General features: G+C 46.6%; 1 protein-coding gene across 4 annotated transcripts in view; it reads right to left on the reverse strand.

Annotated features, from left to right (window-relative positions):
• The window catches only part of Rps6kc1 (ribosomal protein S6 kinase C1), a 135,938-nt gene that overhangs the window by 99,669 nt on the left and 8,476 nt on the right, over positions 1-27,793 (reverse strand). For 3 of the 4 annotated variants that reach the window (XM_050148167.1, XM_050148168.1, XM_050148165.1), the window contains exons 2-5: positions 21,880-21,915; positions 16,482-16,602; positions 2,365-2,480; positions 784-877 (exon numbers count right to left, since the gene is read on the reverse strand). In XM_050148167.1, the coding sequence (XP_050004124.1) occupies positions 784-877; positions 2,365-2,480; positions 16,482-16,602; positions 21,880-21,915 (367 nt within the window). The remainder of the gene's footprint in view (positions 1-783; positions 878-2,364; positions 2,481-16,481; positions 16,603-21,879; positions 21,916-27,793) is intronic. The other variant, XM_050148166.1, reaches the window with a different exon arrangement.

Raw genomic sequence — 27,793 nt, forward strand, 5'->3', positions numbered from 1 at the left:
ATGAACAAGACTGGTTCTCCTCAGTCTGGATTCCTATCTTGGCAAGTGTTGGGTCTTGAGAGTGACATGTCCCCAGGGGCTCATGTGTCCGAACTAGTTCCCTGTCGGTGGTGTCAACAGAAATGATCAGACAGGCTTCGACTCCTCTGGAGGGAGAGGATGCCACCATCTACGCACCTTCAACACCCTTCAATATTTAAACACCACCCCCAAAAAAATCATTTCCAAACACAAGACTCCTCTGCTTCTGTCCTGGTCCATCACCAAAATCAGACAGGTCTCCAAGCCACTCCCACCCAGGACAACGTCCATGTGAAATGGGCTCTGGGTAGCCTTTCAGCCTCCCCTGGATCCCCACAGGCAATGAAGAATTACTGTGGACACCTCCGACTCTATACTACCCTCACCCCTGTGACTCTCAAGTCAAAGCTAAAGCTAGAGAAGGGAAGCACCCATCGCCTTTGGGGCTTAATTCTTCCCGGGGTGACAAGCCTCATTTAAAGTTGGCCTTGCAATGGGCTAAGTGTCAGGTAGGCACTCACACAGCAAGGCCCACTGTCTGTGCATGGAATGTCTTCCTGAGGTCTGACTCCCTCATTATGTCATCAGAGCAAAGCTGCCAGGCAAGTGTGAGAAGTCACCAAGCCAGCCCAGGACTGCTGTGTGGACGTCGGCTAAAGGAAGGCCCTCCAACTCTCAGAGACAGCTGTTGTTCCAACGCAATGTGACCCACATCCTCTGCAACCAAAGCCTCTGAGTCAACACAAGAGTAAAGTGTCTTACCTTCCGCACCACACTCAGGAAAGGTGTCAGGCAGGGAGTCTGGGTGCTCGTCAACAGGACCAATTAGTGCAGAGCCGTCATTAATCACCCCACCCTGGAAGAGCAGAGCAGTCATGCATCCTTGTCAACCAGAGCACAGAAAGATGGGCAATGAACAAAGAAGCACTCACAAGGCTGTGGTAGCTACCCATGGGTTTACCCTTTGCAGAGCGTCAGGAGAGCACACCGGTCTTGCTCCCCTGTAAAGATGCGGCCCAGCCACACTCGGGGGGAGCTAAGGACACAGGGGCAAATGACTTCCACAGGCTCTCTGCAAACCTAAGCTCCTCTAAAGATAATCTGTTCCTTTTTTAATTCATATTTTTAATAATACTGCCATGCTTAATGTAACTATTTTTAGACAGGGTCTCACTGTCTAGCCCTTGCTGGCCTGAAACCCACTATGTAGGCCAGGTTGGCCTAGAATCCAGAAGCCTGCCTGTGCTTCTTGAATGCTGGAATCAAAGATATGTACTTCCACACCCAACTATATTGTGAGAGCACATTGTTTAAAATCTGCCCCCGATTTTAAGAAAATGTACCAATACAAAAAAAATGAGAGAGAGAGAGAGAGAGAGAGAGAGAGAGAGAACCCACAAACCCAGCAGCTGGTCAACTCACAGTGTTCTTAGGGCCTGATCATCTAACCAGTATGGGGCTCATGAGAAAGTGACTGGATTTTATCAAATCACAAATGCTATATCCACAGCACCTCAGATGTCTGAGAAGATACTTGTATGGAAAGCTACCAATGCACACACCATAAAGAAATTAAGGTTATCTTTAGTAAAGAGACTTACTTTATTTTATTTTATGGGTAGATTTGTGTGTCTGAAGTGGGTGTAAGATCCCCTGGAACTGGAGTTACAGGCAGCTGTGCACACCTCATATGAGTGCTAAGAGCCAAACCCAGGTCCTCTGCAGGAACAGCGAGAGCTCCTGACTGCTGAACAAGGCGTGGCATTCCTGCCACCAAACCTAGCACTGGAGGATCACGGGAGCTACTGGGCTACGGTGCGGAACCTGTTTCAGAATTAACTAAAACTCAATCTCCACGCGATCACTCCTTTAATCATGTACCTAAGTTTACAAATTCAGGCCATGGAGCTATTGCTTCTCTGTTCACACTCAGATGGCAGTCACCACACTGGTACAGCAGGGACGCCGTGACAGGACTTTATGGACTGAACATCTAATCACAGACAAGAAGGCGGATAATACTTAAGCAATTGCGTCACTGAAATACTAACTCCTTTGTGCTTTAACATCCAGCTTGCTGTCTTTTGTGCCAACACTCCAATCGATCCATCAAATGGCAGGGGAACACAGACCTTCTCTCCTCCCACCTGACAGAAGACTAGGGATGCTCTCTGGGTCACAGGGTGATGGAGGAAGCCCCGCCGAAGACAACAGAGGCTGCTCTGGAACCTCTGCTTCCCAGTAAAGAACAGAACTTCAGAGCAAGGGAGCTTTCCCCCTGAATCTCCACACACCAAGGGCAAAAGCGTGTCACAGCACACACTTCCCAGAAAAACTACGAACCTTGAAGAAGTCCTCGAGCTGCTTGCTGTTGTACAAGGCAGGAATGTTGGCGGAGAACTGGAGCAAGTCTTCGGCACACTGGCGTCTCTCCTCAATAACAGTCTTGTCAAATCGCCCTACAAGTCAATGAGAGTCAACACTTAGGACAGAATGATGGCTTGGTTTTGTGACCGCTTGGGCCCAGGGAGCGAAGCTACCACAGGCCAGGCTGCACATCTGCAGAGCTCAGCACGCAATCATCAAGCCACTCACGGCCTACAATGTTTTTGATGAAGGAGCCACACTATCAACTGATAAGTAGGCTGTATCCAAACCCGGGTCCTGCCCACATAAGAAACTCACAATGTAAGAACACGGCAATCTGAAACTAAAGTTGAAAGAGGATTTTAAAGAATTCAAATGGCTTCCTCTAGTCATTTAATGCTGCAATCACTCATACAATTTTCCCTTTTCGACTCTTTTTTGTTTACACAGGAGGCTGAAGAGAGGGAATTACGAGAACATCTATATTAGCAGTGGGGTCAAAAACCTCAGCTTGAAGCAGAAAGCTTTTATGCTAAATTCTGTATGTGCTGCTGGTGACGGCTCATGAAGGCCTACTCATGAGAAAATAGGTGCCCAGAACAGGTGTGCTCCACTCCACAAGGAAGGCACAGTGGCTCAAACAGAAGCCCTAACAACACGTACAATGTGAATGCGCATAGAAGACTTTCCAGTGTGATAGCTCTGCACGGCTTTCCCACACGATCACCTGTTGACATGTCGCGTGCCCTGCACAGGCTGCCTTGCAATGCTTTAAAACTAACCAGCTCAAAAGGGCAGTGTCCTCACAGCCTGAAACATTCTAAGTGGTTTTGCAAAACACTAACAAAATCCTGAGACAAAAGGCGCTCCTAGGTCCCAGGGCACTAAAATCCCCTCACTCGAGTCTCCTGCCTGTGCAAACTATCTATGTAATTTTTAAGTTATTGTACTGGGTGAGGAGGAGCTAAGCCTGGCTCAAATACAAGCTCCTACACTCTCCTCTTTAAGGTGTCCTGTGGGAAAAGTGACTCACAGACTGTTAAATCTCCCGTGGCCACAGCAAGCCTGCGACAACACTACACAGACCATCATGGGGTCAAATCTTCAAAGTTTCAGTGACTAGCACACAAAGATGCTAGCAAATCTGTGTGAGCTGTTGCTGATTAGCAAAGACAGAGAAAAACCCTCTGTAAAATCTGTCTTAAGGTGGAACATTCTTATAGAAGACCCTAACAGGGTACATTGAAAGACAGACAGACCAAGTCATAACTCACAGACTGTAGATTCAGCAATGCTATAGAACCTTCAAGAATGTCCTTTCCCTGCCCTCCAGAGCCCTAGACCTAGTAAGGCCAGTGGCAGTCAGCTGCAGGGTTCCTACCATCTGGAATTCTGGAATACTACAGAACCAGTCAACAGTCACTATCCAAATAAAAAGGTTCCTAGGCTCTGACTGGCCTAGAACTCATTACAAAGACCAGGCTGGCTCTGCCCTAAAGAAGATCTGCCTGCCTTTACCTCCAGAAAGCTGAGACTAAAGGCCACCATGTCCAGCCTCTCACTCTCTCCCTTCTCAAAATGTCCCTGACTTCCCCTGACATGTGTCAGCCAAGACTGCATTATTCCCTGTCGGCCTGGACTTGGGTCTGACCAACAGAACAGCAACATAAGATGCACGATTGCTTGCCTGAAATCCACTGAACAGCAGCTGCAAACACCCTCTCCCTGCTTCTTGCCCAGGCCCCTCCTGCTGCCAGGAAAGACGGCGATGTGGAAGGCACAGGAGACAAAGCTGCAACTTCTGGGCACTGTGGCACTTCCATCCCAGACTGCAACCAGACTTCCAAACGTATTTTAAAAACAAACAAAAACAGGCCGGGCGGTGGTGGCGCACGCCTTTAATCCCAGCACTCGGGAAGAAGAGGCAGGCGGATCTCTGTGAGTTCGAGACCAGCCTGGTCTACAAGAGCTAGTTCCAGAGGACAGGCTCCAAAATCACAGAGAAACCCTGTCTCGAAAAAACAAAAAAAAAAAAAAAAAAAAAAACCTGGCCGGCCTTTTCTACCTTGTACGGAACTGTGCCACATGTGATCGTACCGAAGATGACCCACAGCACAAAATCTGTCACTTGTGCTTGGTTCATATGCAACAAATAAACCAACTTCCCAAAGACAAGAACACTTCCCTATCCTACTGGCCTCCCCATCCATCGTATCATCCAGAAATAAAATGTTAGACATCCCAATAAGTACAAACATCCGAGATAAAATAATAAAGTATTCAATATTGAGAAAAATTCCATAGTCAAACAGGTGAAATATCCATGATTCCTTCTAAGTAAGTATGGACCTACACTTGCAATTACAAGCCAAAATGTCTCTCTTAAAGAATACTGATTCGGCAGAGAATGGCTGAGTGGGTAAAGCGGTTGCCGTATGTCTTAACTAGACTCCTATTGCTGTGATCAGTGCCATGACAAGTAACTCGAGGAGGGAAGGTTTATTTGGCTTACAATTCCACATCACAGTCCTTCCTCAAAACAAGTCAAGGCAGGAGCCTGGAGGCAGGAGCCTGGAGGCAGGAGCAGATGTAGGGACCATGGAGGATGTTTTCTGGATTGTTCCTCACACTTTGCTCAGCCTGCTTTCTTATACAGCTCATGACCATCTACCCAGGGGTGGCACCACCCTCCAGAGACTGGGCCCACCATAATCAACCACAGGCATTTTCTCAATGAAGGTTCCCACTTCCCAGATGGCTCTAACTTGTGTCAGGTTAACCAGGACACTGTGCAAGCATGAGGACTTAGTTCTAATCCCCATTGACCACAGCAAAGCCGAGCACAGCAGCATGAGGTTCGAATCCCATTCTAGGTAAGGGCGCAGGGCCCCCTGCATGCCTGCTGGACAGCCAGTCTAGATGAATCAGCAAGCTCCAGGTTCAGTGAGAAACCCATTTCCAAAAATAAGGTGGACTGTGATTGAAAAAGACATCAGCTGGGTGGTGATGGTACATACCCTTAATCCCAGCACTCGAGAGGCAGAGGCAGGAAGATCTCTGTAAGTTCAAGACCAACCTGGTCTACAGAGCTAGTTCCAGGACAGCTAGGGCTGTTACATAGAGAAACCCTGTCTCAAAAAAACAAACAAATATAGATATATAGATAGATAGACAGACAGACAGAGAGATATCTGACTAGACTTCAGCCTTCACACACATACATGCATGCATACACATGAACACAGACACACAAACACAGTTAAGAGTGAATAATATTACTGCAAGCATCTATGGTTTTGGAATAGAAGCAGAAATAGTGCTGGGTTTTTTTATGTTTTAACCACACAACCACTGCACACCATCTTCAAATACATGAAGCACATGCTGAGAAGTCAACATAGGACTTATTAGTAAGTAAATAATGCCTTAAAGATCTCATCTTTCAAATACATATAAGGATGGGAGGAGTGGTTAGAGAGACAGCTCCCTGGTTAGGAACACTTGCTGCTCTTGCAGAGGACCCAGGTTTGATTCCCAACCACTTGCCACCGTCCATAACTACAATTCCAGACCACTGCAGTCCCTTCTGCCCTCCAGGACACCAGACACATGTGATGCACACAGACTCACATCTCACACTCATACATATAAAGTAATTTTTTTAAAAGACGGGGGTGTCTTTAATGCTAATGACTCTGCTCACCCTCCCATCGAGCCAGAGGAAACTGCTGAAACAGCAGGATAAATCTGCTCAAAGTTTGCCTTTGTTTTACTTCTGTTGACCTGGATGCATTTCTAGTCCACTCAATCTGGATAAAAGGAGATAAAGTAAATGTTTTCAGAATACCACAAAAAATAAAAGCATATGTAAAAAAAGATTTGATTACATTGAGCCATCTCATCAGAGTCCATGAAAGTACATGCTCACTTCTTTGTTTCCAAAAAGAGCTTGGAATATTTTAATTGTACTGTGGGCTGGGGAGATTTCTCAGTGAATAAAGCGCTTGTTGCACAAACATAGAGACCTAAACTCAAACCCCCAGCCCCATATAAAGAACAAGGCACGGCAGCGCCCTTCTGCAGTCAGCAGAGGCAGAGACAGGAGGGTCCCTAGAGGCTCACTGACAGTCGTCTAGCCAATCAGTGAGCTCCAGTAAAGCAAGAGGAGAAGGGAGAGAGAGAAGAGACCTGCGGTCCACCTCTGGCTCAACACACACATGTTCCGGCACACAAACCCGTGCATACATGAAAACATCACACATCTAACAAAATATGCAGAATGGACACAAAGATACAAAAGAATATTATTATAATACCTACTGACCCTAGCAGATAGAGCAAAATGTCTCCCTTCCTTTGAGATAGAGTCCACTACGCAGCCCTGGCTGGCCTGGAACTTGCTATGTAGCCCAGGCTGGCCTAAAACTCACAGAGATCCCCTACCTTTGCCTCCCAAGTGCTGGGGTTACAGGTGTGTGCCACCACACTCAGCTTTTTATGTAGCACCACTCAAATGTGACCCTGGGGGCAGAGATGCTTACAACCCCTGCACATGGGTAGCCCCTAGAGTACTCTAGTTTCCCTCGAAATGCAGCCGCATGAAGAAGCAATGCAGTTGCTTCTCTCACAGCTGCTTTGGGGTTCTACTACAGTGCTGATGTTAGCTGCCCGTGAGCAGGACAGAAAGACTGCCAGCAAAAACATAAAATAGAAGCCAGTTTTTCCTAGGAATGTTCATCAGTCACAATACCACAAACCACATACACTTTGTACATTCAAAGTAAGTTACTCTCCACCAAAAAAAATCTAGTAACACGTTCCTTACTAAACACCAAGCCGGGCGGCCCAGGAAAGGAGCCACTGTCTATCACTTACAAGTATCCTTTGGGATTTTGTTTTTCCAATTTTTTTTTTAAATGGATCTACTTATAGCCTAGACCAGCCTAGAACTCACAGCAATCCTCCTGCCTCACCCTCCTGAGTGCTGAAATTATAGGTGTGTGCAAACAAACCCATTTTATTTTCTTTACTATAACTTAGAACAACTCAAAGAGCCATTTACGGTTGTTTATTTATTTTTTAATTTTATTTACTTTAGGTGTATGCACACACACCAGAAGAGGCACCAGATCTCATGGGGCTACAGTTACAGATGGCTGTCAGCTGCTATGTTAGTACTGGGAATTGAACTCTGGACCTCAGGAGAAACAACAGCCTTAACTCAGCTCTTAACTGCTGAGCCATCTCTCCAGACCCTACAAGTTTTGAAAATATAATGCTGAACCAGGCACAGAAGCCCACTCCTTACTCAGTGGAGTAAGTACTCAGGGGCTGGAAAAAAAAAAAAAAGCTGCCAAAAGGGTGAAGTCAGTCTGGGCTCTGGGCTACAAAATGAGTTCTATGCTAGACTAAGCCAGAGAGAGAGAATGAGAATTAATTAACCACAAAATACAAAAGGCCAATACCAGTGGTCCACGTGAGTCCTGGCAACCTGAAACTGACCCTCATCCAGTGTGAACCAGCAAAAGCTTGATGCTAATGCCTGGTGGCAAAACTTCCTTCTCAGTTCAGACGGAGAGCAAGCATGGCGGGAGAGTGCAGAGTTAACAGCTGGGTCCCTGCCTCCCAGCACCTGGGCAGAGCATGCTGACTGCACCTGGCACTGGGATGGGCTGGCTAAGTCTGGGCTTCTATCAAGAGCTTTGAGAAAAGCCCAAGAAAGGAAAGTTTGTCCTGAACAGCATGCCGCAAGGAATGGAAGGGTCTCAGATTCTACAGAATCTTCCTAACTCTGAGTCTGTCGTTCTCGATAAATCTTCCGGTGAAGCAGGAAGCATGTGGCCAAGCTCAGGCTGTGACCTGCAAGGAGGCGGGTGGCACTCAGGGTCACCAGGATCATTTTTCCTTTTTCTTTGGTTTTGCGGTGCTCGAGTTGGAACCCAGGGCCCTCACACACGGTAGGCAAGTGCTACCCTGAGCTACATACCAGTCTAGGTTTGTCATTTTTGTGGCTTGAACAATAAACATGTTTTAGGCTGTGTCCCAGGACTCAGAAGGCTGGGGCAGGAGGAATGTGAGTTCAAGGCTAGCCTGGGCCACACAGTGAGCTCCAGGATAGCCTAGCCCACAGCATAAGCTCTTGTCTCAAAAATAAATGAGTAAATACATACTAAAATCACATGACAGGGAAGAGGTATAGCTCAGGCAAAGCTACTGAGTCATAACTATGGGTCAAAAAGGACACATGAAGGACAGAGGAGGAAGTATGCACAGGGGTGGCCCACTTCACACAGGGGTGGCCCACTTCACACAGGGGTGGCCCACTTCACAACACCGCACCAAAGTCCCTTTCATGGTATGCTATTGCACTGTGGCCATCAGGGAAATACAGGAAGTTCCATTAAAATATGACAATATAGCCAGGCAGTGGTGGCACACGCCTTTAATCCCAGGACTCAGGAGGCAAAGACAGGTGGAGCCCTGTGAGTTCGAGGTCAACCTGGTCTATAGATTGTTCCAGGACAGGCTCCAAAGCTACAGAGAAACCCTGTCTAAAAAAACCAAAACAAAAATGACAAAAAAGACACTATTTGTAAGTTATTATGAAGTAACGGTGGGGAGGAAGCTGTGCACAGACACAGGAAGGGCTAAGAGGGCTAAGAATGAGCAGCCCTGGAAATGGCACACAAGTGCCCACTGCCCCATCTTGTAGGTTCCCTTCTCTAAAGCTGAAATTTCTGTAAATTAAAAAAAATGGAAAAAAAAGATAAAAAGGAGCATTACTTGATATCACTGAACATAATGTGCATTTGAAAATATTAGTAAAATATTATTTACAAAAAGTTTCAGTTAAATAGAAAGTGCTGATTGGTTGTCCTTGAAACCAGGAAGAGAGAGAGCAGCTCATCCCACAGGAAACAGACTGGAAGTCTAAAAGTCTCCACAGAAACAGAGTGCAGTGTCAGAGGAGACACAGGAGGGCAGGGCAGGGAACCCAGCAACAGGTAACAGCTCATGTCAGGACACGCTGAACACACTACAGAAGCCCAGTGAGACGCTCCACTGGGCAGTAATTCTCTGAGACCACACTGCAAAGTCAGACGGGGTTGTAAACGTCTATAATCCTAGCACTGGGGAGGTGGAGGCAGAAGACCAAGTATTCAAGGACATCCTCAGCTACACAGCAAATTTAAACCCATCCTGAACTGCCTGGGCTCCTGCAACTGCATGGGTAACAGGTACCGGGCAGTAGTGTGGCTGATGCTATCTGACCGCACTGGAGCATTCTCTTCTCTGTGGCCCCGGCACAGAAGACGCATCACTGACATTCTGCAGATTTAGTGCTAGTCCTTCCTGCTGAGTCTACCTACTCAAAAAGACAGAGAGCTAGCCAGCAGTCCTCGCCACACTGCCACAGCTGTGGCCTGCAGGGCTCACTAGAGTTAGCAAGTGTTACAAATGAGCTGCACCATTCACTAAGAGAGACAAATTACTCATTTATTAAGATTAATAAGGAGGTGTAGAGATAGACAAAGATAATCCATTAACAACAGGCACTAAGCTGAGAGCATCTGCTGAGAAGCCACACTGACACAGTGACAACTGCATGACTTAAAAAGTCAAACTGTGTCTTCAACATCAAAGTCTAGAGGGCTGGAGAGCTGGCTCAGTGCTTAAAAGCACATACAGTCCTCGCAGAGGAACAGAGTTCCATTTCCAACACCCACATTGGGTGCCTCACAACTTCCTGTAACTTGAGCTCCAGGGACCTTAGGCACAGCACTCACATGCACAGACCCAGACAGAGACACATGCACATACACATAACTTAAAATAAGTCTGAAAGTGGGCTGGAGAGATGGCTCAGGGGTTAAGAGCATTGCGTGCTCTTCTAAAGGACCCGAGTTCAATTCCCAGCAACCACATGGTGGCTCACAACCATCTGTAATGAGGCCTGGTGTCCTCTTCTAGCCTGCAGGCATACGTGTAAACAGAATATCGTATCCATAATAAATAAATATAAAAAAAAAATAAGTCTGAAAGTGCTTTAAAAATTCACAGTATGGAAAATACAAGGTGAGGATACTAACAGCTCTCCTGACTCTCAGAAGCTGTCAACGTAGACAGACGCTCTTCATATGGGGTGGGAGGGTCTGCTCACCAAACACAGCGTTGTTCAATATTTGCTTTAACCCAAAAATGCAGCTCAGGCAGGCCATGGTGCTGCACACCTTTAATCCCAGCACTCGGAAGGCAGAAGCAGAAAGATCTGTCAGTCTGAGACTACCCTAATCAACATAGCAAGTTTCAAGCCAGCAAGAGCCACACGATGACACCTTGCCTCAAAACCAATGAACTTTAGATGAGAGAAAAGTGAAAACATAATCTATGTATATGCACATACATGCATATCTCACACACCCTTCTAATTCCAGCGCATTTCCTACAGCTTCAGACTGAGCACACCCACAGCATGTGTGGTGGTTTGAATTAGAATGGCCCCCATTTCCTACAGCTTCAGACTGGGCAGACCCACGACATGTGTGGTGGTGTGAATGAGAATGGGCCCATAGGCTCATGGATTTGAAGGCTTGGTCACCAGGGAGTGGCACTATTTGAAAGAATTAGGAGGTGTGGCCTTTAAATTAAAGGAAGTGTGTCACTGGGGGTAAGCTTTGAGGTTTCAAAACCCAAACCCAGGGTCTCTCTTTCTGCTGCCTGTGATCTGCTTCTCCAGCACCATGTCTGCCTGTGATCTGCAGTGCTTCCCACCAAGATGATAATGGACTAAATCTCTGAAAATGGAAGTCGGTCCAATTAAATGCTTTTATTTTTTTTTATAAGAGTTGCTGTGGTCAATGGTGTCTCTTCACATCCACAGAACACTGACTAAGACAATACACACTCATTGTCCAAGTATGGTCCAAGGCATCCTGAGGGCCAGCACACATGGTTAATCATGTCTATGACGACACCACAGCATTAGCGGCATCTTCCTGTGCTGACAGGTGCACTAATGGTCTACACACAATGGTAGCAAAACTGTGGCCCCTCAGCAGGACACCACAACAGCACCACACCCACTAATAATTACTTCGCTACTTTCTGCCAATTTCTCATAAAAACTGTCATGGCAGTTTCACTGAGGAAATACCATCAACGAAACAGTAACAATTATTAAACTTATTGAATCCTGACCCTTAGGGAACTCTTACGAAAATTCTGTGAAACAAACTGTGAGAAGAGACAGAGAGAGTCCAACACCTCCAGGAAGACCACCGACGGCACTGCTGTTGGCAAGAAAATTCTAGCCAAGAGACAGCTTGTGCTTGCCAGCTTCCCAGGACTTAAAAATCTCCTTTTTAGAGATCTCTGGCCATATAAACATTTGCTGCCATCATCTAACTAAACCAGGAACTATCTTTAAGATCTGCAAAACATGGGCATGACAATATTACTTTTCTTAAGATTTGTTTTTCCTTGCAAGTGTTTGCATGTAAGTCTGAGCACCTCATGAGTGCCCAGTGGCCTCGGAGGTCAGGAAGGGGAGCAGAACTGAACTGAACTGACAGATAGCAGCAAGCTGCCTTGTGGATACTGGGAACCAAACCAGGATTCTATGAAAGAGCAGCCGGTATTCTTGACTGCTGCACCATCTCCCCAGGCCTAGCAAAGTGCTTTTAAATGGGCAAAGGGCATTGCAAAGTCAAAGACAACCGAGAACTGTAACTGAGCACTCTAAACTTCAAATTCTATGGTGCAGTTAGCCTGCAAGGGTTAGTCACTAGCAGAGTTCTGGTCTACCAAAGAGCGCGTCCACTTAAATAGCCCTCCCTTTCAACCGCGCATCTGTGACTGGGTTTCCTCAAGGACCTTGAGCACAGACAGCACGTCCAGTCACAGAACTTGTCTGGCCCCAATCCAGCTGTCTTCTTTTTCCTTTTATTCCCTTTTCTTTGCTTTCTTTTTTTATTGCTACTATGGTAAATAGTAATAGCTATAATCAACATCAACAACAGTCATTTCTGGCCTTCAATAATCTTTAAGAAGACAAAGAGAATTTCTGGGACCCCTTGGTGTGCACTTCCCATGCAGACGGGGAAATGAGTTAACATGAAAATTCACTGAAGAGATGGCTAGGAAAAAGCATGCTTCCACTCTGGCAAGCACAGCAGTTTACCCCTCCTGTGGCTATCCAGTTCCTCCAGGACATCACCGTTTACAAAGAGCAGAGGGTGGGGGGCGGCTCTGGTTCTAGAATAAGTTCTGGGGTGGCTTTAGAGGAGGACAGTTAAGGGTCCTCCCTCTGCTGACTTCACTCTTGCTTTGTTTTTTCCTTGTTTCTGAGACAAGCCTTGACTTGCAGCTCAGGGTGACTTTACACCCATGATCCTCCTGCCTCGGCATCCTGGGTGCTGGGTTATAGATGTGCACAACCACATCCAGCCTGGTGGCTTCATAAACTTATTTGCACCTTCAGCTACACTCAGGAGTGGGCCAGAGGTGTATCGTCTTGCGTTTCCCATGCAGGACAAAGCAACATGACAGAGAGGCTGCCACTCACTTCCTCCACAGCAGGACACTGAGCTTCTTCAAGGACAGAGCTTGTTTGGATACCCATTCCCAATGCCTGTTTTGTTTTGTTTTTTAATGTTTCTCGAATTAAAGGTGCCACACCATTTTCAGAGGAGCTACCATTGGAATAAAATTCATCCAAGAAGACACTTTGACTAAAGGATCTGGGGCACCTGCCCATGCTTATGGACAGTGACAGCACAGAGTGACCACAAAGTAGCAGCAGCAAAGAGCAACCCACATTGTAAACAGAAAGGAGTCAAAGAAACAAACGAACTAGGAATGTTGGAGCTGGGCCCCAAGGCCAGCAAACAGCTAAAAGGGAACAGCGAACAGCCTAAGGACTAAACCCCGCGCTCCAGAGAGGCCTGGCTCAGAGCAGGGCTTCCTCTCCAGGTGCGGCCCTCGTCTGTTACTTTTCTCACCGCTGCCATGAAACACCTAAAGGAAGCAGTCCAAGGGCAGGTTTATCTGGCTCATGGTTTGAAGAGACACAATCCATCATGGCAGAGACGGTGTGGTGGTGAGAGTCTCGTCATCCAGGAAGGATCTGGAAGCAGAGAAAGGGCAGGAAGCAGGGCAGGGCTCTAAACCTCAAGGCCAACCCTACACAGACCCACGTTCTCCATCCAGGCCCCATCTCCAAAGGTCCCACAGTACAGCATCATCAATTGATGAATAAATGTTGAGTTCCTGGAACAGGGTTCACATTTAAACAACAGCAGCACCCAAGGGGCTTTGTGACTTATTCAGACAGAGCAATGCCCAAGCTTTCAGGCTTCTAAGTATTTGCTAACTAACACTGGCAACAAGCTTTAGCCCCCACCTCATTCTCAGGTGAATGCCACTGATGCCACTGGACCACACAGGGTCTCGGCATCTGCTCCCAATCTCCAGCTGGAAAGCGTGCAAATGTCTCAAGGAAGTGTGAAGACGGTGAAGGGCGGTCCTACAACAGCCTGAAGAAATTCATCTGTGGAATTCTGCACAGAGCAGGGGCCATAAACAGCAGCCATTCCGAATGTTCCCCAGGACAGGAAGAGCACTGGAAAGGTTCAACCATGTCAGGTCCATCGATCACCTCTTCAGGGACACATTTGTGCCTTTGGTTGGCAGCAACCCCAATCCAGGCAACAAAATCCACTAAGTAGTTCTTACTACATGACAAACTACAGTGGCAGGCAGTTCCCATCTCAGGGGACTCTGAGGGTCAGGACCTGTAGGCAGGTGCAGCTGGGTGGCTCTAGCGCAGGGTCCCACCCTGTCAACCAGGGCTGCAGTCACCGCAAGGTTAAACTCTCAGTGGAGAATTTGTTCCATGTTCACCCACAGTCTGGGTCCATTTCATATGTGCCTGATGGCTGGAGGTCCCACTGCTCATATGTGGGCCTCATGAGAGGTTCCCAGTGTCTTTATCAGAGCAAGGGAAGAGAATGGGGATGGGGGATAAAGGGAGGAGAAAGAGAAAGTTAGGAAAAAGGAGGGGAGCAGAAAAAAACAGAGAGAGAGGAAGATAGAAAGAGGAAAGTAGGGAGAAACAGAAAAAATAGGAAGGGGAAAAGGGGGGGGGAAGGGAGGAGGAGGGGAGGAGAAGCAGGAGAGGGAAGTGAAACAGCGTCAGGGAGAAGCCACAGACCTCTATCGCCAAATCTCCGAAACAAGGAGCACCTCTGCTACAGGTCACACTGACCAGCCAGGCCGACATAAGCACACTGCTGGTCGGATGTAAGCTGTCCCCATAGGCTATACATGTGATACTGCTCTCCAGCTGGGAGTACTTCCATGGGTGGCTGTGGAACCTTTAACAAGTGGGGCCTAGGCCGGGCGGTGGTGGCGCACGCCTTTAATCCCAGCACTTGGGAGGCAGAGGCAGGCGGATCTCTGTGAGTTCGAGACCAGCCTGGTCTACAGAGCTAGTTCCAGGACAGGCTCCAAAGCCACAGAGAAACCCTGTCTCGGGGAAAAAAAAAAAAAAACTGGGGCCTAGTATGTCACTGGAGACAAGCCTTGAGGGTCATGGCTGAGGTTCCTTACAGTCCTCCCTCTATACTTCCTCATCAGTACTGTGTGAGATATCACCACTGTAAGCTCCTGCTAACACGGACCCACTGCAGACATCGTGATGAACTGTGTCCCCTGAGCTATGAGCTAAAACAAATTCTTCCCCATAAGCTGTTTCATCATGTGTTTATCATAGAAAAAAGGAAAGTAACTCAGAAAATTAAAACTGGGAGTGGAGCTGTATTCTGTGTGACTTACAGGCCAAGAAAACCGGGGGATATGGAGTTGTGAACCAGAGGAGCCTAAAGACCTAGTGATTGCTACAGCCGGGCTCAGAAGACCAGAACGCTCAGAAAAATGCAAGCACGGAAGGCCAGGTCAGGAGGTACACAGAGGAAAGAGAAAGAACTCTACCAGGAATTCACCTGGAAACTTCTACTCTGGCAAAGACCCAGGCTGCTTCTGCCTATGTCCTGAAAACCAAATGAAGCAAAATCAAAAACTAATAATGTATTTGGTAGAGCTCTCAAGGCAACCCGGCAGCCAGGCTGTGGCGTGATCTCTTCGACTGCAGTTAGCCGTGTTTATGTGGGGCAGGGTGGAGAAAGAGGTGAAAACGATGCACTTACAGCTGCAAGCAGGGCTGACATGGTAAAATAACTGCAAGTCAAGACACTCTACAACCACAGAGACTTTACTCTGGGGCTGGGACACGGCAAAGGCACTCGGAGGGCAGGAGTCAGGTCATGGTACTGGCTGGTTTTGTGTGTCAACTTGACACATGCTAGAATCATCAGAAGGAGCCTCAGCCGAGGAAATGCCTCCTTGAGATCCAGCTGTAAGGCATTTTCTCATTTAGTGATCAATGTGGGAGGGCCCAGACCTTGGTGGGAGGTGCCATCCCTGGGTTCCATAAGAAGGTGGGCTGAGCAAGTAAGTCATCGGAAGCAAGCCAATAAGTAGCCCCCCTCCATGGCCTCTGCATCATTTCCCGCCTCCAGGTTCCTGCCCTGTTTGAGTTCCTGTCCTGACTCCTTCAGTGGTGAACAGCAAGGCTGAAATGTAAGCATCATAAACCCCTTCCTCCCCAGCTTGCTCTTTGGTCAAGGTGTTTCATCACAGCAATGAGAACCCTAACTAAGACACCATCCAGGGCCACAGGTGTGAATGATACATCTTTTTCTTAGCTTCCCAGTGTCTCTGCCTGGCCAGAGATGCAGCTACCCCGTGTCTGAGAAGAGGAACTGTATGTTATATGGACTATACTAGGGCATGCGAGAAGAGCGTCAGGGGCTTGCTGAACAGGATGAATCATCACTGCAGGTGAGAGGGCTCGGCACAGACCACCATTAGCTAATCATTGCATTAATCACAGTTTTAGCTGAGCTGTGCATCAGCGGCAGAAAACTTGTCGAGCAAGTATGAGGCTCTAGATCCAACTCCCAGTCTGACGGGTGGGGTGAGGGTGGAGGGCGTGAGTGGACAGGGCAGGGGTCACAGAGAAGAAGAGCACTTACCAAACACTATCCCTTTAGCAAATGGAGGAAACAGCTCTGAGTGTCGGAATAAGTTTCTGTGAATTTGCCATAATTCTTTGTGCAGTTTCTTAAAGTCACTGTATCTCTTCCATACAATTATCTGAAAAGAAAACAAATTAAATGCATATTTTAAAGCATAAGCATTCTGTCCTTGGACCACAAATACTATTTCCTTTAAATATTCGAAATCACCATGCATAGCAAGCATGCACAAGGCAGCCCCCAGGGTTGAAGGTCTGAGGTGAACTAGCATCTGCTTAAACCTAAAGCCGTGCTTCTTCCCAATATCGTTAACTTCAGGTTCCTAAGTCCTGTTTCCTAAAAACTCTTTAATTCGTTCTAGAAAAGTACAAAAATGGTCCATGCTACATAAAATATATTCTCTCCAAAAACTAGTTACTACTGGCCTGGGAATGAAGTAGATAGCAAACACTATCTCAAGTACCATGTTTACAAGGCAGGAAACGACTTAGGTGGTTTATGTTTTAATCCTTTTCTCAGATTTCCTCATTTATTTTATGTGCAGGCATATGCGCCTGCATGAGTTAAAGTGTGTTGCATGCATGCAGGAGACCTCAGAGGCCAGAAGTGGACTGGAGTCCTTGGAACTGGAGTTACAGGTGCCTGTGAAACATGTAGGTGCTGGAACTAACCAGGTCCTCAACAGGAGCAGGAAATCCTTTTACCCTCCAAGTCATTTCCAGCCCCCAACTTAGGAAAATTTTAAACAAAAAGGATGTAACACTTGTTCCCTTCCCCTACCCCACAAAAAAAAAAAAAAAAAAAAAAAAAAAAGACTAACTGTGAAGGGGAAAGGCCTGCGAGGGAAGAAAAGATGCATTCTCACATTCTGTAATTCTTCATGAATCATAAACAAAATCAACATTAACCATAATATAATTAAAACTCACATATCGCAAAATAAAGTAACAGTCCTCTAGATTAGACAGCATGGAAAAGCAATTTGCTGTCATTAGCGTAAAGTATTTGGCTCTACTTATATTAAATTAGAAAAACACACTTTATAAGAAGGAAATACTGGATGCACAGCCTTGATTGTCACTGTCAGCTCTGAGCCCCACAAAATAAAGAAAACCTAAGTTGTGAATTCCTTCCCTCCCAGAGAGTTAAGTCTATGTGCTCTCATGTACATGCAGAGTAGAGACGACAATGGCCAAACTCTAGGCCACAAAAGCCATTAGACCAGATTTTCAAGTCTTGCCAAATTTTGTCCTATTATTTGAAGTTAGCCTTGAAGAGGGTGCTTCTTGGTGTTCATAATTATAATTGCCTTGGTGGCTCTATAGACCACAACATGAATCAGACAAGTGGCTTCGGCCCCGTGCTTTACTTTTACTCATTTACCCCACAAAAGTGGTCCCCGAAACCAGCATCCCTAGCCTGTGCTGAGCACCATATTGTCCCAGAGTATGAGATGGGAAGCCAGGTCCCACCTCCAGGGTTCACAGTCAAGCCAAGAACAAGCCAGCCTGGATGAATTCGCAAAGGGCTTGTCGGATGCCGAGAAGCTGCACGAAAGTGTATAGAAGGGCTCCCTGCCCAGCCTGGATGCTGAGCAAGGCTAGAGTGAGTGAGTGGCATCTGGAGGAGAGGTCACCAGAGCCAAAAAGCATGGAGAGGTAGAGGGGAGACTGTGGACCAAGTTTCTAACGAGAGGGCAATGCCAAAGATAGAGAGCCCTAGAATCTTGGAGTCAGTGACTGAGTAGAGGTGGTAGTCTCCTGAGAGAGGAGCAAGAAAGAGCTGGTACTTGAAGCCTGTCAGAGGCCAGCTGTGCACATCTGGCTCACATGCTTGTGAGCTGTTCAACGGGACACACGGGTTTGAGGTCAAGAGTAAAATACACTGCTCCAGAGCCATCAGCAGGCAATGGGCAGCCAGTCAACAGCCACTTCTCAGTGTCTATGATGGGACAAAGAGTCCAACAAGGGACAGCAGACACCAAAGGACCAGGTAGGAGCAAGGATGAGTAAAACAGAAGCCTAGCTATGCGGAGGTAGTCCGCAGTGCCGGCAAACAGGAGAAACGCTGGCCACCCAAAACCGACAGTTCTAGCACAAGTAAGGGCAAGAATATCGACCTCCTCCAACCAATCCTTGCAAAGTCAGGGACTCGAGGCAGGACCAGACAGCACACGGCCGCAACTGTCACAGCTTGTGCTCTCAGCAGCTTCCTGAGAAAAAGTGTTATTTTTACATCTCAAAATGTGTCAAACTGAGCTGGACATGATGGTTTGCACCTAAGATCCCAGCACTCAGAAGGCTAAACAGGCCAGCTTGGGCTACACAGTGAGTTTCAGGCCAATCTGCAAGGTCCCATCTCAGAAGACCAAAATCATAATTAAATATGGATCCATAAGTACACAGGTAACTCAAAGTCTGCTGGTGCCACACTGCCAAGAGCTCAGGGAGGAGTGGGTAATAAACCTCTGCATGCAGCATCTTCTGCAGGGCCGGGGCCCGTAAGAACCATTACAAGATGAGCGTGAGCATTTCAGAAAACGAGAGATTATGAAGCAATCACATTTGCAGATAAAACATCTAGTCAAGATCATTTTCAAATAAAGGGTGGCAACTTGGGGAAAGCTTTCACAATTAAAACACCAGATTATATAAAGCCATATAAATCTGTTGGAGTCGAGCTCTTGCCAAAGCTTCGTTCATGACCACATGGTGTGCTCTACACCAGCTCCAGAGCCAAAGCACCGACAATGGGATGCCCAGCCACCTTCTCCCCTCCTGACAGTGGGATGCCCAGCCACCTTCTCCCCTCCTGACTTCTTTCATGAGATCTGAAGTTCCCAGAAACCCTCAGATGGAAATGGGAACAAACTCACTTCCAACATGTCAGCGGGGACTGGCATGTGCTAGGACAGGAACTGATTTCTCTGCTAAGGCCTGGCGTGTGCTAGGACGGGACACTTCCAACATGTCAGCGGGGACTGGCGTGTGCTAAGACAGGAACTGATTTCTCTGCTAAGGCCTGGCGGGTCACAAAACAATGGAAGCAAGCGTGGGTGCCGTATGTGTGCGTATCACTCTGAAGAAACTTCACGAGTCAAGCATTCGATGACCATATATAGATTTAAAATTTGTTAAAAGCTCAATTTTTCATTAAAGCATTCCCTTTAGCATTTCAACATATGACAATCATTTCCTTTTCAGATCCTTAAACTCAGTGACACCAAAACACTTGTTTCCTGTGTTTATGACATCACCTAATAACTTTCTCTTTTCCGCTCTCAGTACTAAAACTTGCTGGGTCACCTTTGCTCACAACAAATATGACTGTCACACTATTTGCCTATGCACCTTCTTTCCCTCTTTTTTTTTTTTTTGAGTTTTTGTGTTATTTATTCACGTGTCTGTACACGCACATGTGGAAGCCAGAGGTCGACATTAGGTGTCATCTGTACTCAGTCGCTGTCCACCCCAGGATCTGCCCATCTCTGCTCCCAGCATTGAGATTACAAGCACACATCACTGTACCCAGGAAAAGATGTGAGCACTTAAGATCAAACTCAGGTGCCCCTGCTTGCACAGAAAGCGCCTCATGAACTGAATCACTGCCCCAACCACTCCCAACCACTCCACCTCTCCTTAGACGTGTAGAGAGCATTTGAAAAGGAAAGCTGCCTCCATGACACCAAGTGACTCACTCCCTGTGCACATTCTCTTAGCATTCTTAGGAAAAGAGCAGCTCTGGAGGGTCGGACGAGCTCTACAGAAGGACAGAAACATTTCTCCATTGCAGGCAGCTTGCTTAAACTAAGCAGGTGTTTTTTAGTTGCCAAGAGCTTTGGGGAGGCCTGAGCATATTCTAAAGCAGAAACTAAATCCGCGAGTCCGCAGGTTTAAGAACATGGACAGAAAGGACCTGAAGCCTGAACAATAAACTCTTCTAAGTGAGAACCAACATTTAAACACAACAAATGAGAACCTAGAGGCTAGAATTAGAATTCTGGGTTATTCTATGGCTGAAGAAGTCAGCTACAAAGAAGACTAAGTTTGTTGCATCATTTCTAACGTAAGAGCATGCAGCTATCTAACTGAAGGACACTTACAAGAGCCTGCTGATGGGTGGTCACCAGCAGCTGGTATTAGGAGTTTCCCCCAAAAAGGACTAAGGAAATGGTAGAGAGTGTGCTCATGGACAAGTCGGTTCAGGATTCTCCCTGGAAAGGGGGACATCAAGGTACAACCACAGCACAGCAATCAGATGTCATGGTCACAGGTGACAACCCATTTCCAAGGCTGACAGAGCTGTAAACTCTCTAAAGCCAAACCTACAAGCAGCAGCAGTAATTATTCAGAGGGCGAGTTCTAAAGAATGCTCCATGCTAGCAACTGGCATGCAAAAAGAACAGCTGTGAGCTATGCACAGGTCCTTCTCAGCTGAAGTAATAGTATTCTAGTTGTCTCCCTACTAGGAGACAGTGAAGATGTCTCTGCGCTCATGAGGGAAACACTGTGAAATCCTTTTAAGGTGCCTTTTACTGTGATTTTGAGTCATGAGACAAAAACTACCAACTCGGATAAATCATGAGTCTAATGAACTTGGGCCAACCAACGTGAAACAATCGACTCAAATGTAGGAATCAAGCCAGGTGCCTCTGAGCAGCAGCAGTGCCTGCAGCTAGGCAAAAGTCCACACTCCATCTAGAGACACCCGAATCCAACACCGCCGTAGAATAAAAACTGCTAAGTTTACAGCATCTGTTTAAACACATGGCTGGGGTAGGAGTCCCTCTACACAGTGCCTCTAGTTCAAAACTGAGCAGAATAAAGAAGATTAACATGCACTGAGGGAGGCAGCCACTTGATCAGCATTCCTAAACCAAGCCCCAAGCGCAGAAAGATGCTAGTGAGAATCCCACCCCTCTAAACAAAACATGCCAGGCCAGCATCATCCCGGGGAGATGACAGAACTCAAGAGAAACCTATATGAAAAACTATGCGAAATGGTCAAAAATAGACAGGGATACCTGCGGCAGCCATGGCGTCAGCATGCCAAGCCAACACGGAAGTGTGCGGAACCCCTAACCTATCACTAAAGCTTTAAAATCGACACTAGTCACCAGCACTTGCGCTTTAATGAACAGGCATCATGACTGAAACAGTCGGCAACGTCCTTGACTAGGGCTGGAGTCAGCTGAGGGCTAGAGAAAAAGCTCGCTAGCACCTCCAATTCTCACTCCCACCACTTAGCACCTGCCTACTCAGCGGGAAGAAGTGTAACCACAGCTACTGTCATGTAGCCAGAGAAACCATCATACAAATCCAAACACTCATACAGGTAAGTCTGGCAGTTTCTTCAACAAGGATAAGAGGAATGTTCACAAGGAAAAGCATGCTACCTCCTGGACGTCTTCTGGATTTCTTCGTGAAACAACCTAAAACCAAACAGACAGAAATAGCTCGTTATCAAAGATTTCACAGCTCTGTAATTACTTTCAACAGTATTTGCATAAAATCCCATCTGTGGAGAAGAAAATGAATGCCGTATCACTTACTAAAAACTCAGTCAATATGGTAATTTCACTCTGCGATATGAAAAGCTCAGGAGAAGAGCAGAGAACATTGCATTGCATTCCCAGGAGAACACCATGTATCAGTCGTGGACCGCTAAGATTCCAGCAGGCCATCTGTGGCCGCTCAGACCCCAGAAAAATTCAAGCATGAAGAATAACGGACTTGGGCACATGTACATTGATCTCTCCACATTTTCCCTTTGTGGTACAAGGGACTGAACCCAGACTCGTGCAAACAGGCAAACAACACCAGTGAGCCCTCACCTCAGCCTCTGTGTGGCATTTCTTAAACTGTATATGAATCTGGTTAACACAATAATGTCTCAAAGTAAGAAAGAAAGAAAAGAGAAAGAGAGAGAGAGAGAGAGAGAGAGAGAGACAGAGACAGAGACAGAGACAGAGACACTGGATACCTAATGAGGGGTGACAATGGACACCTAATGTGAGGGGTGACCATGGACATCTATGTGAGGGGTGACAATGGACACCTAATGTGAGGGGTGACAATGGACACCTAATGTGGGGGTGACACTGGACACCTAATGTGAGGGGTGACAATGGACACCTATGTGAGGGGTGACAATGGACACCTAATGTGAGGGGTGACAATGGACACCTAATGTGAGGGGTGACACTGGACACCTAATGTGAATGGTGACACTGAACACCTAATGTGAGGGATGACAATGGACACCTAATGATGAAGAAGGAAGCAAAATTAACAAAATTTAAGTGCAAGGGTGACTCTTCTTTCAATAACCCATGAGAGGGCTAGGGCTGAATGTAGCATCAGTGTCTGCTTCATAAATGTGAGGGCCTAGGTTTACTAGTTCCCAGCAGCAGGAAATCACCTTAAACACTGAGCAAAAAGAAACAGCCAATCCCTCAGGCTTCTCTGATTACGTAAGTCAAAAAGCCTGAAACAATAGCAAAACTTCATAAAGGAAAAAAAATAGCATTATAAGAAGGGAAAATTCTTGTATTGATTTAGATTATAGATCATCTATCTACTTAAATGTCAAATTAATGAACTTAAGGCTACAATGGTGTATTTTGAAAAAAACACAACCACATTAAAATGGTTGCTTATGAGTAGGAGAAAGAAAAAGGTTTTAATAATCCATTACAACATATCAAAAACTGGAAATGAAGATCAATTTACAACCAGGCAGGAGGCAGTGGCAGAGGCAGGAAGATCTCTGTGAGTTCAGGGCTTAGTCCACATGATGTCAACTTCCAGGCAAGCTAGGACTACATAGTGAAATTCAGTATTAAAAAAAAAATCATCACTTGTGACTTAAGTCCAAAAGAAAAACAAAACAAAATCTTGGACTTAAAGTTAAACCTCAGCTCAAATTATCCATCTGATCTCTTACATTAATTGGGTAGAAAACCCACGGGCCTGGTCTGGCCACTACCGATGCCAATAGCTCAGCAAGAACTCCCTCAGTGCTGCAGAGACAGATGGCTCAGTAGCTGAGAGCCCAGGCTGCTCTTCCAGAGAACACAGGTTTGATTCCCAACACCCACAGGGTGGCTTGCAACTGCCTGCAACATCCATTTCAGGGGATGCAATGCCCTCTTCTGGCCTCGAAGGGTACCAAACACCCATCCACATAATAATATAAATAAAACTTTTAAAAAGAACACCAGCACTCACAATGTGGGTTCCCTTTCTCCCTGACCGGGGAGTTAACACCTGGCCAGCTGCTTCTGGGAAAATCAGGGCAGAGTTTCCTGTACTCTACTACTCAATTCTCCAACTCTCAGAAAACAGAAATTTGGTCAAACAGTACCAATTTTCATTTACTTGGGGCTCCTCCAGCTGAACTTTCTGTGATGATACAAGGACATGCACCTACCTCACTCTCAACACGACAGCCACAGCCTGTGGATGACACACCACGTGGCTGACAGGCCTGTGGCTGACTGGCCTGTGGCTGACATGTACGTGTTGACAGGCCTGTGGCTGACTGGCCTGTGGCTGACATGCACGTGGTTGACAGGCCTGTGGCTGACACACATGTGGTTGACATGCACGTGGCTGACAGGCCTGTGGTTGACATGCACGTGGCTGACAGGCCTGTGTCTGACACGCATGTGGTTGACAGGCCTGTGGTTGACATGCACGTGGCTGACAGGCCTGTGTCTGACACGCATGTGGCTGACAGGCCTGTGGCTGACATGCACGTGGTTGACAGGCCTGTGGCTGACATGCACGTGGCTGACAGGCCTGTGGTTGACATGCACGTGGCTGACAGGCCTGTGTCTGACACGCATGTGGTTGACAGGCCTGTGGCTGACAGGCACGTGGCTGACAAGCCTGTGTCTGACACGCACGTGGCTGACAGGCCTGTGGCTGACACACATGTGGCTGACATGCACGTAGCTGACAGGCCTGTGGCTGACATGCACGTGGCTTCATGGACATGACTGACACATTTGGCCGACATGCACATGGCTGACACGCATGTGGCTAACAGGCCTGTGGCTGAAAAGCACTTCAACCATAGAAATTTTAACTTTATTTCATTTAAACTGGCTTAAATTTAATGGAAAGTAGCTTCATGCAGGTAATAATTGCCATATCCAACAAGACAGACTTAGACTGAGAGGCTTAAACAGGCAAACACCAGCTCCCAGTACTTCCCACACATAATCTTTCCACATAAATGTGATTAATATTTCATGGGATTAAATGACATAGGTTCCCCTACTAGTTTTTCTTATATTTTTTAAATTAGCCAATATGTCAAAGTCATGAATAATCAACCCACCAAAAATTGTCAATACAGAATTACTCACAGGAAAGTTTTTCAAATATATCTTACATTTGATAACTTACATCTTTCTAAAAAATCGAGATATTCCCTGAATTTGTACATATACTGAAGCATCTTATTCAAATCATCTTTCCTAACTCATGCAAATGATAGCTTGTGACAGAAGTTGTTTCTTAGTCTAGTGTCTATACTACATGGTCACATCTGGGAACTTCTAGACTTTTCAGGAGTACTGCTCATAGAAATCAAATACATTCCAGGACAGGAACCAAAAAAGCTACGGAGAAGCCCTGTCTCAAAAGTCCAAAAAAAAAAAAAAAGAAAAGAAAAGAAAGAAAGAAAGAAATCAAATACATTAGCTACCTCCCCCTGATATCCAGAGCATGCAAAGCATCTTATCAAAAGCCAATGCAATATGATTGCTACACACTGGGCTACAATGGTGAGGCCACTTCAGAACCACAGCCCAGCGGGCACAGTGGCTGGTGGCGGGAGGAGGGCTTCGAGGGAAGAAGAGAACATTTCCCAACTTATTTCCAAGTCTCAGAGAACGCAATGTGACAAGCAGCAGGCTGGGCAGTATTTGTCCTGGAACCTTCCAGTGAAACTGGCCCTCACTGGACACAGTAGCATCCTAGGGACTGCCGGGAACACGGCCCAGTGATTCAAGTCTACAAGTCTTCCCAGCAGAAGCAGCTCATGGCTGTTACAGGAAAGACGGAAAGTCAACGCTGAAGAAGGCCTTCACTCCACTCCCGCCATTACAAAAGACACTACAACTACGTTTCACCCTCCAAACAGTTCCCAGTGAAGGGAGAAAGACAAGTAGACAGAAATCAGAAAAGTAAATGGAAAGCTATTTGTGGGGCACTTGCCTGGCATGCAGGAGTCCCGAGGCCATGCACAGGGGAGAAAAGCGGCAACCGTGGAGTCTTAGCCGTCCCGTTCCCCACAGCTTAACAAAGCTCAGAGAGGTCAGAGCAAGTACACAGGGCCCCTTCCTGATTCTCCTTCCTCTTCTGGGCTTTTGCTTCCCTCTCCTCTTCCTCCTCCCACTCAGCAGGTGAACACTGAGCCTCAGTCCTGGACCCAGCTTTGAGCCCTCTTCCTTGTTGGTAGAGGATATACCTGTGCTGACTCAGCTCGAGCCCTCCGCCAAAGAGGGAAGACACCTGACTGTGTGTGTGTTTGCAAAGCATTCTGTAGATGATCTATCATTTCTTCCACAGTCTTCAAGTGAGGCTAGAGTGGGTTACTGCGCACTCACCTTTTCGGGCAACAAAATAAATAAGTTCACGGTAGTCACCTTCAGGTTTGAACTTAGAACCTCAACTGGTCCTCTCTGTGGTATTCTCAGCAATAACTCTCCTCTGTCCACAAAGTCCTATCACCATCAGGTTTTATTATTACATTTATTCATCCATCACACCCTAGTGCCTACTGTGCTGCCAAGCCCTGGGGACGAGGGAGCACACATGGTGTATCTCCTATGCCACCTGCATAAAAATGCTGCCACTTCCCAGGTCCATGACCAAGATCAATCACTGCCATCCCCGTAAGGATTCTGTACCTATATTACCCTCCTGTACCCTGGAGCTGGAGAGAGCTCAACAGTTAAGAACACTTGCTTCTCTTGTTTGTACAGGACCCAACCAACTTCAGTTCCCAGCACACACATCAAGTGATTACAACCACTTTTAACTCCAGCTCCAGGAGAGACATCCTCTTCTGACCTCCAAGAAGAAGAGCAGGAAAAGGAGCAAGAAGTGAGCAGGAAGATGGGCAGGAAGTGAGCAGGAAGATGGGCAGGAAGTGAGCAGGAAGATGGGCAGGAAGTGAGCAGGAAGATGGGCAGGAAGTGAGCAGGAAGATGGGCAGGAAGTGAGCAGGAAGATGAGCAGGAAGAGGAGCAGGAAGGAGCTCTGAACTAAAAACAAAGGGATTGAACAATGGCTCCAGTCCTGGCCATAAACTGGTTCAAGTTGGGGATAGGGTGAGGCTGAGTTTTCTGCCAAAACTAAACCAAACAAATAACCATCTAAAATTATCCTAAGTCTACCAAGACACTTACCAGTGTCTATGAGGACAGAAACTGGAAGTATAACTCCCTATCCATTGCCTGTCAGCTTGAGGAACTCCTCTAGACTTCTAGGGACCTTAACCTAAGCAACTAGGATGTGTGGCTTTGATGTAGAAAGAACTTCGAAACTAATCAGTTTATGAGCAGAGCTGGAGTTTAATAGGCATATTTTATTATAGACTCTAAAAGAAAGAGAAATCCTCAGAAGGAGAGACTGGCACACCCAGGAGCACCACGTGGGCTTCTCAGTCACAGAAAGTAAAGGTGTGGCCCCTCGAGGAGACCACAGTTCCTTGTTTTCACTACAGTCACCCAGGGATTTTGACAGGACCTGAAGCTGCTACCTTTACAGGGCTGCCAAGACACCAAAGGAACTTGCTTGGTGAAACAGCTGCTAAGTAAAGACCTAGCTCACAGGGACACAAAAGGGTGGGTTATCTCTACTGTAAACTCTGATAACATTTGAGATTCTTGAGCAAAGTTTAGGTCAAGGAATGAGGCTCTGCCAGGGTTATACACACCCAAGCCTTAAGCCTGGACCACTGTTATGTGGAACTTAACCTCTGTCAACTGTCCTAGAATTCTGGCTTCTTAGCTGGCCAGAGATTTCAGTCAGACTCGTATAAGACAGTCTTTCACCTTCCTGCTTCGTCCAGGCTTATCCTGACACAATGGCCATACTCTACAGTGTGGCCAACCTCAGGCCATAATGGTCAACAGAGCACACCACCAGTCAGAGTGCTAACCCTATTTTACCTACTTCTTAATAAATACTATAACATTCCTTAAAAGTCAAGTCACAAGTACTTTTAGGGTGGCTGGATGCTTGGCTTGGGTGTGAGGTGTCCCCATAAACTCCTATGTTTGAGCACTGGGC

This window comes from Alexandromys fortis, unplaced genomic scaffold (assembly GCF_014885135.2).
Source record: "Alexandromys fortis isolate MF-2015 unplaced genomic scaffold, M_Fortis_MF-2015_v1.1 scaffold_62, whole genome shotgun sequence".
Classification (NCBI taxonomy): Eukaryota; Metazoa; Chordata; class Mammalia; order Rodentia; family Cricetidae; genus Alexandromys; species Alexandromys fortis.